A 15,245-nucleotide genomic window follows, 5' to 3' on the forward strand; every position below is an offset into this window, starting at 1 on the left:
CAGGAGGAAATTATCCTAACAAAAAAAACAACAAACATTTTAAGTCAGATAAAAATAGACAGCGACATAATAAATCCTTATACCTGTCAGCTAAAGTGTTACTTACAAGAATGACAGGCGATACTCAGTGATTAGATCAGGAAAATAGACATTTAAACAGGGGTTGATAAAAAAATCAGTTTGTACTTAGGAGACACAAGTCAATGGTAAAGATGACACTTCTTTCAGAAATCAATTTATATAACAAAGTGGTTATTATTTAGTATGATATTCCGTTACATACTTCACGCAGGAACAGTGTGCATAACAATTACATTTTGTCTTCCTTATGGATACAAATAAATGTAAAGATATTACAAATATAAATTGTTTTTACGAAAAAAAGAAAGAAAAAAGTAAATGTGAACAAAGCCGAGGGCAGGCAGGGCTATGGTAGCATACATCATGTCAACATTGTTACTTTATCTTTTCTTTATTCATCATATCATAATGTTTCGTTGACAAATTACAATATAAAGGACTAACAAATTGGGAACAATAAGGAAATGCGGCCCGCAATGAACTATTTGCTTAAAATAACACTTTCACCAAGTGGTTCACTTGGTTTCTGTGGCAATGTAGCAATCATGAAGTTGAAGTGCACCGTCAATGAGTTTGAACGTCGATCCAAAATTTTGCTACTAATCAGAATACACCAAATGATGGCACCTAATAGTTTCACATACAACTGCCTCCTCATTGACACACATCACTCTTATGGTCAGTTTCTCAGTTAGGGCATTATTCTGACTTGAGATCCACTTGCCCAATTCAGACGTTCATGTAAATCATTTATTGATGTCAATAAGAGACTTGGGTGAACATGTGAGTTAATCGGGTCGTCCTTAGTATGGTCACCTCACAGCAGATCTCAATTAAGAATAATGCCTTTAGTGGCAAACACGGGGTGAGCATGAAATTATTTGGCCCAATCAGAGGGACCATTTAACACTACTGTGGTGGTTCAGTCCATTGACAGGTACTGTTGCCACCTGCAACACTGCTACTAGTATCTGCGTATACACAGCACACATTTATCACTCCACAGCACAAGTTGAATAGCCTGGTCACATATCTGTTTGTGCTGCATAGGCGACAGTTCGCTATACAGCACAAAACAGATATGGGACCAGCCTACAGGGGAAAATACAACAATCACAAATGGGGTAGGTAGTTTTAGTCTCTGATTTCATTGTACCAGGAAATCAAGAATGAGAGATCCATCTGGAATTTAAAAAAAAGTATAATTCAGTCAAAATATTCTGTATTAAATTCCAAAAGATATTATTTGATGATATTTGCATGAATTGTGTTCCATTATGTGCGATCACATCACAATTTCATATTTTCAATGTATCAATGTTTAACTGCTTAAATGTGTACTATGGACTTGTTTAAAGAGTTGGCAACCAGGTTCAAAATCTAGATTTGATTCTGTACAAGCTAAACTATTATTTCACTTGACTAGGAGAGATATTTGATCCCTTTTGATAAATACAAAAACCAAACATTACAACTGAGGATCCAGTCACCCTTCTGTAACAGTTTTTCATGTTTTGAATACTTGGCACAAAAAAAAACACATTTGATGAAAGTAGGATAAAACAACAATTTGTCTGTCTAATTATTCAAATTGAAGCTAGGAGCATTCTGAAGATCGCAGACTCACACGTAGAGTAATTTATGGAATTGGAATATGTTACAAATCAAACACCTTTGGGTGTGGGTTCACAACGTTCATAGTGTTGTATGGGTGGGAGTTCAAGAAATGGACTGTTAAGAAAACAGCATGTACTGTGTGATGGTAAAATAGAACAAAAGGGTGATTTTTAATGAGAAAAAGCCAATCAATGCCTTTGGCAGTGCTGGACCTTCCACAACGGGTCTCTCTAGTGTATATGACACATTGTGTGAAGCCAAAGCTATGGCAAACACACTCCTTCACTTCTTTCTCTGGCTGCATCCCAAATAGAACCAGATTCCCTATGTAGTGCAATCATTTTGACCAGGGCCCATAGAGCTCCAGTTAAAAACACTATGTGGGGAATGGTGTGCCATTTGGGATGAAGCTTCTCTGTAACTGTACACCCCCATCTCAACAGAACATGACTCATCTCCTTCCTGGACTATGCCACACTTCTCTCAGGTAACTCTCATGCACCTTGAACCTGAAGGAATAGAATATTATGGAGATCGAATTGATGAAACTTGGCCAGTGAGGCTTCTAAGACAAGGAGTGCAACAAACCGTCTCATCACACACCTCGCTGGCAGACTGTTTAAACAGCAACATTGCTTTTCTCCCAAGCTTCTGTTCCGATCACGGGGAAGGCTTGATTTTCTGCCAGCAGCTTTTCCAGCAGTGTTATGGTAATTACCTCACATTATGGCAAGCGGTTACTCACGCCATAAGCAGTAGGGCAAGGGAGGGTGTGTGGAGGCTTCCCTTACTGAGATAGCCACCATGTTGTCTGCATCAACCCTCAATGTATTCCTCTGGCTACGGTTGCCTTTTGCGGGAAAGCGACCGTTTCTCTAGCATCTGCTTACTGCTCAGACATGGAAAGGACAAGCGTGCTCGAGGCCCTCTTTGTGAATATGGGAATAAATATGTGTGAAAAAAAGGGGTAAAAATCTCAAATGGCTCCTTACTGTTAGCACAATAATTTGAGATTTATTTTCTAACTGAATTCTCAAACTAGCATTTATGCATTTGATTATTTTTTTTATTTGGCAAGTTTGTTACGTACGACATTTTGTCAAATGAATGTGAAGTCTGGGCAGGTTATGCTACGGTTAGAAGGAAACTGATAGTAACGGGAAAGCTCTTAGCACTGACATTAAGAAATGGGGAAATCCCTTTCTGACAAGCTAATGGCTTAGCATGCTAATGCTAGTAAGCCATTTAGAAGCCTGACTGGAGCAGACAAGCTAATGCTTTAGCTAGCGCTAGCTAACAATTCAGAAGCTCGACTGGCTTGTGTGGTCGAGCGCTCAGTAAAAGCAGCCTTTCGCTGAGGCTTGTATGTTCATTTATATTTCAGATTCTGCGTGAACAGCTAGCGTGCAAAACCTCTCAAGACCTAAGGCATTTGACATTTAAGGGAGAAAAAAACACAAAACAATAAATACAATCCACAATATATGGAGAATTCAGTCAAGGATCAGTGATGCACATTTACAGGGTGCAGTTCTGTGTCGTTGTTGTGAGATACGTTATTCATAATATGATCTGGTTTCATGCCAGAGAAAATAATATTTGACAGAAAAAGGGTTTCACCCCTGTGGCCACAGTCAATTGCTGGATGTGTTGAATACAAGCAGAAAAGAAAAGGAAAGCTTTGCTGGGTGTGGTTAGTAAAATCTTCTTGCTGAAAAGCATACAATATAGTGCAGTCCTCACTGACTATTCTCTAGCTACATCACTACTCACATTTCTCAAGCAATACTGCACCCAATCGGAATAATATGACCAGAGATGAGAGGACAAGTTCTGTGGACCTATATGACAATATGAGAGACCATGTATGATGTGTCCAGTCAAAAAAGCAAAAACAACAAAGAAAAAAAAAGCTTTTTCAAAACATCCAAAGCTTTAAACAGTCATGTACAGGCAGAGCCATGAGAAAGTAGTGAATAAATATGTAAGGCGGTCAGACCAACAGTATGACTATTGAATGTTCTGTGAGTGAAAATGTACTGTTCTTGGTTTGTCAGTTCCTCAGTTCAGCATAGCCTCTCTATGGGTCTTTTTTTTCCTTCAGGACCTGGCAGTATGTATGTATGTATGTATGTATGTGTGTATGTGTGTATGTGTGTGTGTGTGTGTGTGTGTGTGTGTGTGTGTGTAATATATACAGTTGAAGTCAGAGGTTTACATACACCTTAGCCAAATACATTTAAACTCAGTATTTCACAATTCCTGACATTTAATCCTAGTAAAAAGTCCCTGTCTAAGGTCAGTTAGGATCACCACTTTATTTTAAGAATGTGAAATGTCAGAATAATAGTAGAGAGAATGATTTAGTTCAGCTTTTATTTCTTTCATCACATTCCCAGTGGGTCAGAAGTTTACGTACACTCAATCAGTATTTGGTAGCATTGCCTTTACATTGTTTAACTTGGGTCAAACATTTCAGGTAGCTTTCCACAATAAGTTGGGTGAATTTTGGCTCATTCCTCCTGACAGAGCTGGTGTAACTGAGTCAGGTTTGTAAGGCCTCCATGCTCGCACAAGCTTTTTCAGTTCTGCCCACACATTTTCTATGGGATTGAGGTCAGGGCTTTGTGATGGCCACTCTCTAATACTTTGACTTTGTTGTCCTTAAGCCATTTTGCCACAACTTTGGAAGAATGGTCATTGTCCATTTGGAACCAAGCTTTATCTTCCTGACTGATGTCTTGAGATGTTGCTTCAATATATCCACATAATTTTCCCACCTCATGATGCCATCTATTTTGTGAAGTGCACCAGTCCCTCCTGTAGCAAAGCACCACCACAACATGATGCTGCCATCCCTGTGCTTCACAGTTGGGATGGTGTTCTTTGGCTTGCAAGCATCCCCATTTTCCCTTCAAACATAACAATGGGCATTATAGCCAAACAATTATATTTTTGTTTCATCAGACCAGAGGACATTTCTCCAAAAAGTATGATCTTTGTCCCCATGTGCAGTTGCAAACCAGTCTGGCATTTTTATGGTGGTTTTTGAGCAGTGGCTTCTTCCTTGCTGAGCGGCCTTTCAGGTTATGTCGACATAGGACTCATTTTACTGTGGATATAGATACTTTTGTACCTGTTTCCTCCAGCATCTTCACAAGGTCCTTTGCTGTTGTTCTGGGATTGATTGGCACTTTTCGCACCAAAGTACGTTCATTGCTAGGAGACAGAATGCATCTCCTTCCTGAGTGGTATGATGCCTGCGTGGTCCCATGGTGTTTATACTTGCGTACTATTGTTTGTACAGATGAACGTGGTATCTTCAGGAGTTTGGAAATTGTTCCCAAAGATGAACCAGACTTGTGGAGGTCCATGATTTCTTTTGATTTTCCCATGATATCAAGCAAAGAAGTAATGAGTTTGAAGGTAGGCCTTGAAATACATCCACAGGTACACCTCCAATTGACTCAAATTATGTCAATTAGCCTATCAGAAGCTTCTAAAGCCATGACATACTTTTCTGGAATGTTCCATGCTGTTTAATGGCACGGTCAACTTCGTGTAGGTAAACTTCTGACCCACTGGAATTGTGGTACAGTGAATTCTAAGTAAAATAATATGTCTGTAAACAATTGTTGGAAAAATTACTTGCGTCATGCACACAGTAGATGTCCTAACCGACTTGCCAAAACTATAGTTTGTAAACAAGACATTTGTGGAGTGGTTGAAAAACGAGTTTTAATGACTCCAACCTAAGTGGATGTATGCTTCCGACTTCAACTGTGTGTGTGTGTATATATATATATATATATATATATATATATATATATATATATATATATATATATATATATATATATATATATATATATATATATACACTATATGAGTAAAAGTATGTGGACACTTGCTCGTCGAACATCTCATTCCAAAATCATGGGCATTAGTATGGAGTTTGGTCCCCCATTTGCTCCTATAACAGACTCCACTCTTCTGGGAAGGCGTTCCACTAGAATTTGGAACATTGCTGTGGGGACTTACTTCCATTCAGCCACAAGAGCATTAGTGAGGTCGGGCGATTAGGCCTGGCTCACAGTCGGCGTTCCAATTCATTCATCCCAAAGGTGGTAGATGAGATTGAGGTCAGGGCTCTGTGCCGGCCAGTCAAGTTCTTCCACATCGATCTCTACAAACTATTTCTGTATGGACCGTGATTTGTGCACTGTAATGCTGAAACAGGAAAGGGCCTTCCCCAAACTGCCACAAAATTGGAAGCACATAATAGTCTAGAATTTCATTGTCACTGTAGCTTTAAGATTCCCTTCACTGGAACTAAGGGGCCTAGCCCGAACTATGAAAAACCGACCCAGACCATTATTCCTCCTCCACCAAACTTTATAGCTGGCACTATGCATTAGGGCAGGGAGCAATCTCCTGGCATCTACCAAACCCAGAGTCGTCCTTTGGACTGCCAGATGATGAAGCGTGATTCCACTGCCCCAGAGTCCAATGGTGGCTAGCTTTACACCACTCCAGCCGAAGCTTGGCATTGCGCATGGTGATATTAGGCTTGTGTGCGGCTGCTCGGCCATGGAAATCCATTTCATGAAGCTCCCAACGAACAGTTATTGTGCTGACGTTGCTTCCAGAGGCAGTTTGAAAGTCGGTAGTGAGTGTTGCGACATCAGCACTCAGCGGTCCTGTTCTGTGAGCTTGTTCGGCCTACCAGTTCACGGCTGAGCCATCGTTGCTCCTAGACATTTCCATGTCACAATAACAGCACTTACAGTTGACCAGGGCAGCTCTAGCAGGGCAGAAATTTGACTAACTGACTTGTTGGAAAGGTGGCATCCTATGACGGTGCCACGTTGAAAGTCACTAAGCTCTTTAGAATGGGACATTCTACTGCCAATGTTTGTCTATGGAGACTGCATGACTGTATGCTCGATTATATACACCTGTCAGCAACTGGTGTGGCTGAAATGGCCGAATGCACAAATTTTAAGGGGTGTCCACATACTTTTGTATATATAGTGTATGTGTGTTCATGTGTTGGTGTGTTTTTTTTATGTGTCTGTGAGTGTTTAAGTGCGTGTGTGTGTGCCACACGGCTTGGGTCCATCTCTCCTACTATACGTCCTCAGATTCTCCTCGCAGGCCTCTTTGGCACTTGTCTAACGTCTTCTGGTAGGCGCGGGCCATCATCGAGCCTGGGGGTTTGCGTTGTGGCGTGATCGAGACCTTTCCAGGACCGCACGGCGGTTGTCTGAAGAGAGAGAGAGAGAGAGAAAAAAAAATAGAAAGAGAACAGGAAAGTGTTGTTAGAGTCATAGTAACACACAGACGGTACCTCAAATAAAAAAAAGGGTTGTGATGGGAAGGAGGGAGGGAAAACATCAACAACATAACCCAAGCTGATTAATAAGAGAGCATCAGGGTTGAGAGGAAGAGACAAGAGGGGCTGGAGTGGTGGTGCTTGCGTCTGGTGTCATAGTAACTCCATTGAGCTCGGGATCTGGCCTCCCACTCAAGAGCCCTTCCACCTATTCTCACATCACAGGGAGCATGTCAACTTTATATTTCCTTATCAACTTTATATTCATCATATCCAACAACACCCCAACGTCAACATAATTGCGTGTTTCTGCGTTTTGTGGAGAAAAATATATAGAGGGAGATATGACATCGGCGTGCCTCGTGTGATTTGAACCAATTATGAGTAGGCATTGTCTACTTCAGGCACAGCGCTACACCGGGGCAATGGGGGGCTATAGGCACGTCGCAAATCGGCATAGCCCCAGTTAAGCCCCCTCAAGCATTTTAGTATTTTTAAATTGAAAAAAATATTTTTAAAGTTAATAACCAGCCATTCTGTTCTCAATCCGATCCCTGGCTGCGTGCCAGACCCACGTATGACGTGTGTGTGTGTCTGGTGTGTGTGCTCGTGCACGTTAGGCTACGTTATGTGAGCTAACTTCTAGCTAGCTAGTCGCCCATCTCACCCTGTTGCGATGGACCGTTTTCTGATCAAGAGAAGAGTACGGGTAGAAAATAAAAATCCAGACCCAGACCCTGTCTCTGAGGGGGCTAAGGAAGAAAAAGGAGATAAGAAAGATGAGTCGGAGAGAGAAACTCGTGAGCCAAGACGTGAGGGAGCACCAGAGCAGTTTGTCGCTGCTAGCTGTTCCACAGCCACCGTTGGCTGCACCGTTAGCACAGCCACCGCTCCCTCTGATTTAAGCCTGTCACCTGTTGAAGAACTAAGGCGCCCTCTTCTTCGGCGTTATCCAGCCACAAAAGTTGGACAGCAGGATCACTACTTCAATTGTAGATGGTATGAGGATTGCAAATGGCTGGAATAATCTATGTCAAAGACCGTGCTTTCTGCTTTGCATGCCCTTACTTTCAACGTCCAGGAAACCATGGTGGAGAGAAGGGGGCATTTACCCACCATGGCTACCAGAACTGGAAGAACAAGTTCGTTCAAGACACACAATGCGGAGCATACAGTGCCTTGCGAAAGTATTCGGCCACCTTGAACTTTGCGACCTTTTGCCACATTTCAGGCTTAAAACATAAAGATATAAAACTGTATTTTTTTGTGAAGAATCAACAACAAGTGGGACACAATCATGAAGTGGAACGACATTTATTGGATATTTCAAACTTTTTTAACAAATCAAAAACTGAAAAATTGGGCGTGCAAAATTATTCAGCCCCTTTACTTTCAGTGCAGCAAACTCTCTCCAGAAGTTCAGGGAGGATCTCTGAATGATCCAATGTTGACCTAAATGACTAATGATGATAAATACAATCCACCTGTGTGTAATCAAGTCTCCGTATAAATGCACCTGCACTGTGATAGTTTTAGAGGTCCGTTAAAAGCGCAGAGAGCATCATGAAGAACAAGGAACACACCAGGCAGGTCCGAGATACTGTTGTGAAGAAGTTTAAAGCCGGATTTGGATACAAAAAGATTTCCCAAGCTTTAAACATCCCAAGGAGCACTGTGCAAGCGATAATATTGAAATGGAAGGAGTATCAGACCACTGCAAATCTACCAAGACCTGGCCGTCCCTCTAAACATTCAGCTCATACAAGGAGAAGACTGATCAGAGATGCAGCCAAGAGGCCCATGATCACTCTGGATGAACTGCAGAGATCTACAGCTGAGGTGGGAGACTCTGTCCATAGGACAACAATCAGTCGTATATTGCACAAATCTGGCCTTTATGGAAGAGTGGCAAGAAGAAAGCCATTTCTTAAAGATATCCATAAAAAGTGTTGTTTAAAGTTTGCCACAAGCCACCTGGGAGACACACCAAACATGTGGAAGAAGGTGCTCTGGTCAGATGAAACCAAAATTTAACTTTTTGGCAACAATGCAAAACGTTATGTTTGGCGTAAAAGCAACACAGCTGAACACACCATCCCCACTGTCAAACATGGTGGTGGCAGCATCATGGTTTGGGCCTGCTTTTCTTCAGCAGGGACAGGGAAGATGGTTAAAATTGATGGGAAGATGGATGGAGCCAAATACAGGACCATTCTGGAAGAAAACCTGATGGAGTCTGCAAAAGACCTGAGACTGGGACGGAGATTTGTCTTCCAACAAGACAATGATCCAAAACATAAAGCAAAATCTACAATGGAATGGTTCAAAAATAAACATATCCAGGTGTTAGAATGGCCAAGTCAAAGTCCAGACCTGAATCCAATCGAGAATCTGTGGAAAGAACTGAAAACTGCTGTTCACAAATGCTCTCCATCCAACCTCACTGAGCTCGAGCTGTTTTGCAAGGAGGAATGGGAAAAAAATTCAGTCTCTCGATGTGCAAAACTGATAGAGACATACCCCAAGCGACTTACAGCTGTAATCGCAGCAAAAGGTGGCGCTACAAAGTATTAACTTAAGGGGGCTAAGTAATTTTGCACGCCCAATTTTTCAGTTTTTGATTTGTTAAAAAAGTTTGAAATATCCAATAAATGTCGTTCCACTTCATGATTGTGTCCCACTTGTTGTTGATTCTTTTACAAAAAAATACAGTTTTATATCTTTATGTTTGAAGACTGAAATGTGGCAAAAGGTCGCAAAGTTCAAGGGGGCCGAATACTTTCGCAAGGCACTGTAAATATGCAATGACAGCGTGGAATGAGTGGACTATTAAGAAAGAGTCTGGCTCAACAATATGCAATGCTCTAAGTGATGAACATTCAAAAATTGTCAGAGAGAACAGAGAGTATATGAGATCTGTCGTGGAGTCATTGCGTTACACTGCATACCAGGGACTTTCACAGAGAGGAGACATAGAAAACGACATGGCTGTCAACCAGGGAAACTTCCTTGAACTTTTACAGGTCATAGGCAAATTCGGCAAAACAGTTGCACAGGAAAATCTCGAAGTACACGCATCATGATATACAGAATGAAATACTGGGCAAACCCTCGACTCGGCAACCTTGCCTGCCTGTCCATGCACACAGAAAGAACCAGGGCCCTGGATGTCCAGAAGATTATAGACGTATTTGCACTGAACCACAACGGACGTATCGTCCTTCCATAAAACAACACTTGGTGAGTATCTGAAAGGCCTTTTATTCATTGACAGAGCGCGCCTTTCTGGTGGTGGGAACATTATTAAATCGCGCTGATCTCGAACTGGACGAAACAAGAAGATGCCAGTCGGCCTAGAAGTATTTTTGCAATAGAAATATAATCCCTAAGAAAAATGATAGCCAGCTCGTTTTTTCACCACGTGTACACAGTTGACAGGCATAGGGTAAATTCACTTCTCGTTGTGGCTGCACTGTGGATATAATCATTTCTGATGTTGTGATGGACATTTAATCCGTAACATTATAATCAATGCAGAGCAGGATACATGTATATTGTCAGTCTACAAGTTATTTTGGTTTGCAATATAAATATAATCACTAAGATTGTGATGATAGCCAGTTCGTTTTACAAGTGTGTGCACAGTTAACAGGCATAGGCTAACTGCATTGCACTTGTCATTGTTGTTGTACTTTGGATATTATTAATGTCATTTCTGATGTTGTGATAGCCATTTCATTTCAAACATTATCACCAATGCACAGTTGTCTGATTATACATATGGAATAAATGCACTTAAATGTCATGAAAATCAACTATTTTCTTAGCACCCCCACGTATTGGGCAAAAATCCTGGCGCCGTGCCTGGTCTACTAATCAGTTGATGATGTCATTGGAAACGCTTATCTTCCTCTATCTTTTTTGTTACAAAACATTGAAATGCACCGTTTTCACATATGTTGATGTTGGTGTGGTGCTGGAGATGAGCAATATGAAGTTGCACAATTTAGAAATGTCCCTTTAATGCAGGCCAAACTTAATGCAGAGACACACACCGCACAACCCTAAAGATCAAGGGTGCCAGGCAAGTACACAAACACAGCACACTACAAACACAGCACTCTCTCTCTCTCAGAGAGAGAGAGAGATAGAGAGAGAGAGTCTTGTCTTTGGTTAGTTTCAAAGGGGATTTGTTGTAAGGCAAGGTGTTCCGAATTTCTATTAGGACTTCCAATATTTATGCAACAGGTTTCACTCTGGCTGCTCCTGCGAGCTCACTTAGAAACCTTTGGGTTGGCTGCGTCGGCCCACGCCTCCCAAGTCCATAAGAGAATTACAAGCAATCCCTCCCTCCCTCTCAAACAGGCCAACCATGGCTGCCCATGGCTACCCATGGCACGGCCCCGCCATGCCAGGTGGCAGGAGGGTTGGGCGGCACTGGGCGGCCAGGAAGCAAGATATCAACGGAAACAAGGTAGCTAGCTAAGCCCATGCAGGCCTCCCCTGGCACTGCCATGGTGGAGCCCATTACTCAGTGCCAGCTGTGGGGTGCCAGGTGTCCCGGGCTGGGCGTTGTTTAATGCGACAGAGTGACTGTGACGGCAGTGGGGTGCACACATCTCCACTACCAAGACTTCCAACACAGACGCCTCAGATTGAGAGAGAGCATGCAGATGGCGCACAGAAGGAGAGGGGGGAGTAGGATGGAGGAGAGAATGCCGGGGGGGGGGGGGGGGTAACAGATAGGGAGGGAGATTGAAAAGAAGAGGGGGAGAAGGACAGACAGAAAGAAGAAATCAGGGCAGATATAAAAAAGGGAGGAACCTAGAGAGAAAGAGAGAGAGCCTGAGTGAAAAAAAGAAAGAGGCAGAGAAAGCCGGAGAGATATATATGCATAGAGAGAGACAGATGTGCTATATGCTTCCCGCTGACTTGAGTTGCTGAGAGTTAAAGCCTGCGACCTTCTGAACTTCACATGCCCCATATTGCAGAGCACATCTGAGAGACTTTCCACGTTCACCCTCCCTTTCATCTTCAAAAACGCTTCCAAGGGTTTCCCGTGCCTACGGGGCAAGTTCGAACAACTTCACGGGCGCCAAATGTTCCATGCAAACCACCACCAATGGTAAACAATAAACTTTAAAACAAGAGACCAAGGAACCAACTTTAAAACAAATCCAGTGCCAGAAAAAGTCCATGTCCGATTCCTCGCCTTTTGCAATTCCAATCAAGGTGACCTCATTTCGGGACGAGCACTCGCCTCTGACCTTGAGCCCATTAGAACAGCATATAATGGAGGCACTTGGAGAATACAGTCCTCCTCCCTTTAATACCGGGTTTAGAACTGGCTGTATCTATTACCAGACGTGGGAGGGAGAAAATAAGGAGGAGTGAGGACAGATGAAAGAGAGAAAGGAGACGGACTGGGTATGGCCAAGAAATGAAGAGTAGGGATGGAGCGAGAAAACACAAACACTTCAACACAGGAAATAATTATCGCCGTCTGTTTGGAATCACTTTGAAGATTTGAAGTTGCACACATTATGCGCTAAGGTCGGCATGAAGACACTCGATCAACTTCTTGAACTTGTTCGGCGCAGTGAAGAACCAGCCATTGTGTGCAGAAGGTTGAAATTGGAAATGGTTCACACAGTTCCCATCTCTACAAGTTCCCCAGCGAAGATTGCCTTTCCATTCAGGTGACCAGACAACAGTTTTAAAATGACATGGGTAATTGCATCAAGCCTACTGTTGAAGGTATGGGTAAGCTTTTACATAGACTTGGTGAGAGGAGGGAAGAGGGAAGGTGGCCGGTAAAATCAAATGCATCTCCCAGTGGAAACATTTGCTTCTAATAGCCCTTCCAGTTCGCATCGTCAGGTATAAAAGCCCATCTTTCCTCCCCACATCAATCTAGCGCCAACAACTGCACAAACAGCAGCCCATTTCTATTGGTAGACTAAACGTTACATCCTCTACAGGGATGAAAACACTTAAACACCCATAGAAACACACACACACATACTATACAAGGACAACCACACACCAAACAACTTCAAGGGTATTTCTAGCACTGATCACGAATCTGTCTGCTGCCATCGGTTTTTGATGGCTCCCTTTACCTGCTTCTCCCCGAGGCGACATCTTTTAGTGTTAGCGAAGTCACAGAAGCACAAGAGAGGGAGAAAGGGGGAATTGACAAAATAATAAGAGCATTCCTGGTTACAGTGGGGACTAAGCTCTCACAGAGCTTAATTAAATGCAAACGACCAGCATTCTTTCTTGTTCCTTGAGTGGTAAAGCAGCACACCAAGGGGGGGGGGGGGGGGGGGTGTATCACCACACAACACACTCTAAAGGGGTGTATAACAATGCATCCCAGTTATCCATGCCACAGGGAGACGCAGTCTGTATAGGCCAAAGGTAATATGAAGGGAGGACACCAAAATGGCAAAATGATAACCAACCATATGAAGGGAGGACGCCAAAATGATAACCAACCTGGAGGCCTCCTTCGCACTTGCGCGAACACACACACACACACACACACACACACACACACACACACACACACACACACACACACACACAGAGCTCTTGTCTGATTTACTGGAAAGCGTCCAGTAAAATGCCATTTCATGTTGTGATGGAGCGATGGGGAGCTCCAGCGTCTCTGGTCCCTCCAAAAGAGATGAAAACCCATAATGGGTTTTGTGTTACTTTCATCCTTTACTAATTACACAGTATTACATCATCAGCGGGGCCTGTGATCCGAACGCAAAGAGAAAGCCTGCTAGTAATCTATCAAAGTATTCCCAGTCAGATCTTCCAGGGGTTCCTGGAAAACCGGTAAACTGAGCAGGGATTAAATACAGTATGTTAAAGTTCATTAACATCTGGGTAAGCTGCCGGTTTAGCAACTGCATAAACACACTGTATGTATCCATTAGGGTTAAGGTAACAGTGGTAAAGGTAAGCATAATCACCATCATCATCCTTCTCCTTTTAGGATAATTACACACACGGCCAAACACACTCACACAACACTTTATAATTCAATGAGACAAAATGCAATATGGGGTGATTCAATATTTTTCTGCGTCACACGCCATTACTCCCAGTTCTCTGAGAGCTGTGCTATCCGCTGCAACTTCTATCTTTCCCTCACATCTTCTCCCTGTCTTCAGCCAGGGCTAGTGGCTGCAGAGTAATGGAGCTCCAGGAAACACCAGAAGCAAGATATATAAATGGGATGCAGGGGGCAGAGCAGACATTTTTCCGGCTTTAATTTATAGGGTTGCAGAAGCAAAACTACAGTTTGCGCCATAACAGAGGCCTGTTCAAAGATGAGAGTAATTGCTTTGAATGGGGAAAACTGGAGTCCAACTGAAGGGTTCTGGAGGAGGGTAGGGGGGTGAGATGGAGAGAGAGAGTGTGGAGAGAAAGATAAATAGCAGAGAGAGAGAGGGGGGGAGAGGAGAGGGAGAGAGCAAGACAAGTGGAGAGGGATTAGGGTCGAAGAACATGATAACCAACCATATGAAGGGAGGACGCCAAAATGAAGGTAGGAAGGACGCCAAAATGATAACCAACCAGGAGGCCTCCTTCACACTTTTACCCATAGACTGATCTCAGATCAGGGGTAATTTATCAGTTGGGGTTGAAATCTATAGTCAACAACACAGAATTAATTTAGGGGATTACTAGGAGCAACTGCCTGCTTTTCTTCACATTTGTCTGATCAGCTTCTGTGATAGGCATCTGTTATATGTGTTATACGTCCACTGCACTGGCTGTGTAACAGTGTCGGAGAAAAGACAAAAGATTGATTGACGTGAAGGGATAATCAAAAACACAATAACACAATTTTGACAGTGTAAAGAATATTATAACACTGTCAGATTGTGGCAGAGTTGCATTGACTTCAGTAGACCCCCTCTAAACATTGCTATATACTGTATTTCCTAACAGAATTTAACAAAAAAGACTGCAAGAGCTCACAGAAAGCTTGGTTTATTTACTCAAACTTTTATAGCTATACAACTGCAAAGCATGTCAATGGCTCGGCAATGTCTCGTGTCTGGTATCTTGTGAAGGCCTTTGGTCTTCAGTAATGTCAGCTAAATGAGTGTACGGGGTGTCAGGAAATTTTATGGGGTGTGTTCTTCACGGGGCCTGTATCAGATAGAAAAAGGGATCAGAGTGGTGTGAC

At 42.7% G+C, this 15,245-nt stretch overlaps 1 protein-coding gene across 26 annotated transcripts in view; it reads right to left on the bottom strand.

Moving 5' to 3' along the window:
- Positions 1-222: 222 nt before the first annotated feature.
- LOC110505192 (protein diaphanous homolog 2) overlaps positions 223-15,245 on the bottom strand; it is a 650,263-nt gene continuing 635,240 nt past the window's right edge. For 20 of the 26 annotated variants that reach the window (XM_021584242.3, XM_036969763.2, XM_021584241.3 and 17 more), the window contains one exon: positions 5,768-6,964. In XM_021584242.3, the coding sequence (XP_021439917.3) occupies positions 6,900-6,964 (65 nt within the window). In that variant the 3' untranslated portion in view covers positions 5,768-6,899. Of the gene's footprint in view, positions 6,965-13,155; positions 13,178-15,245 lie in introns of all 26 variants that reach the window. The other 6 variants (XM_090219966.1, XM_090219963.1, XM_021584240.3 and 3 more) reach the window with 2 other exon arrangements.

The sequence above is a fragment of the Oncorhynchus mykiss genome, chromosome 25, assembly GCF_057628025.1.
Source record: "Oncorhynchus mykiss isolate SJ-2025 chromosome 25, ASM5762802v1, whole genome shotgun sequence".
In the NCBI taxonomy this organism is placed as follows: Eukaryota; Metazoa; Chordata; class Actinopteri; order Salmoniformes; family Salmonidae; genus Oncorhynchus; species Oncorhynchus mykiss.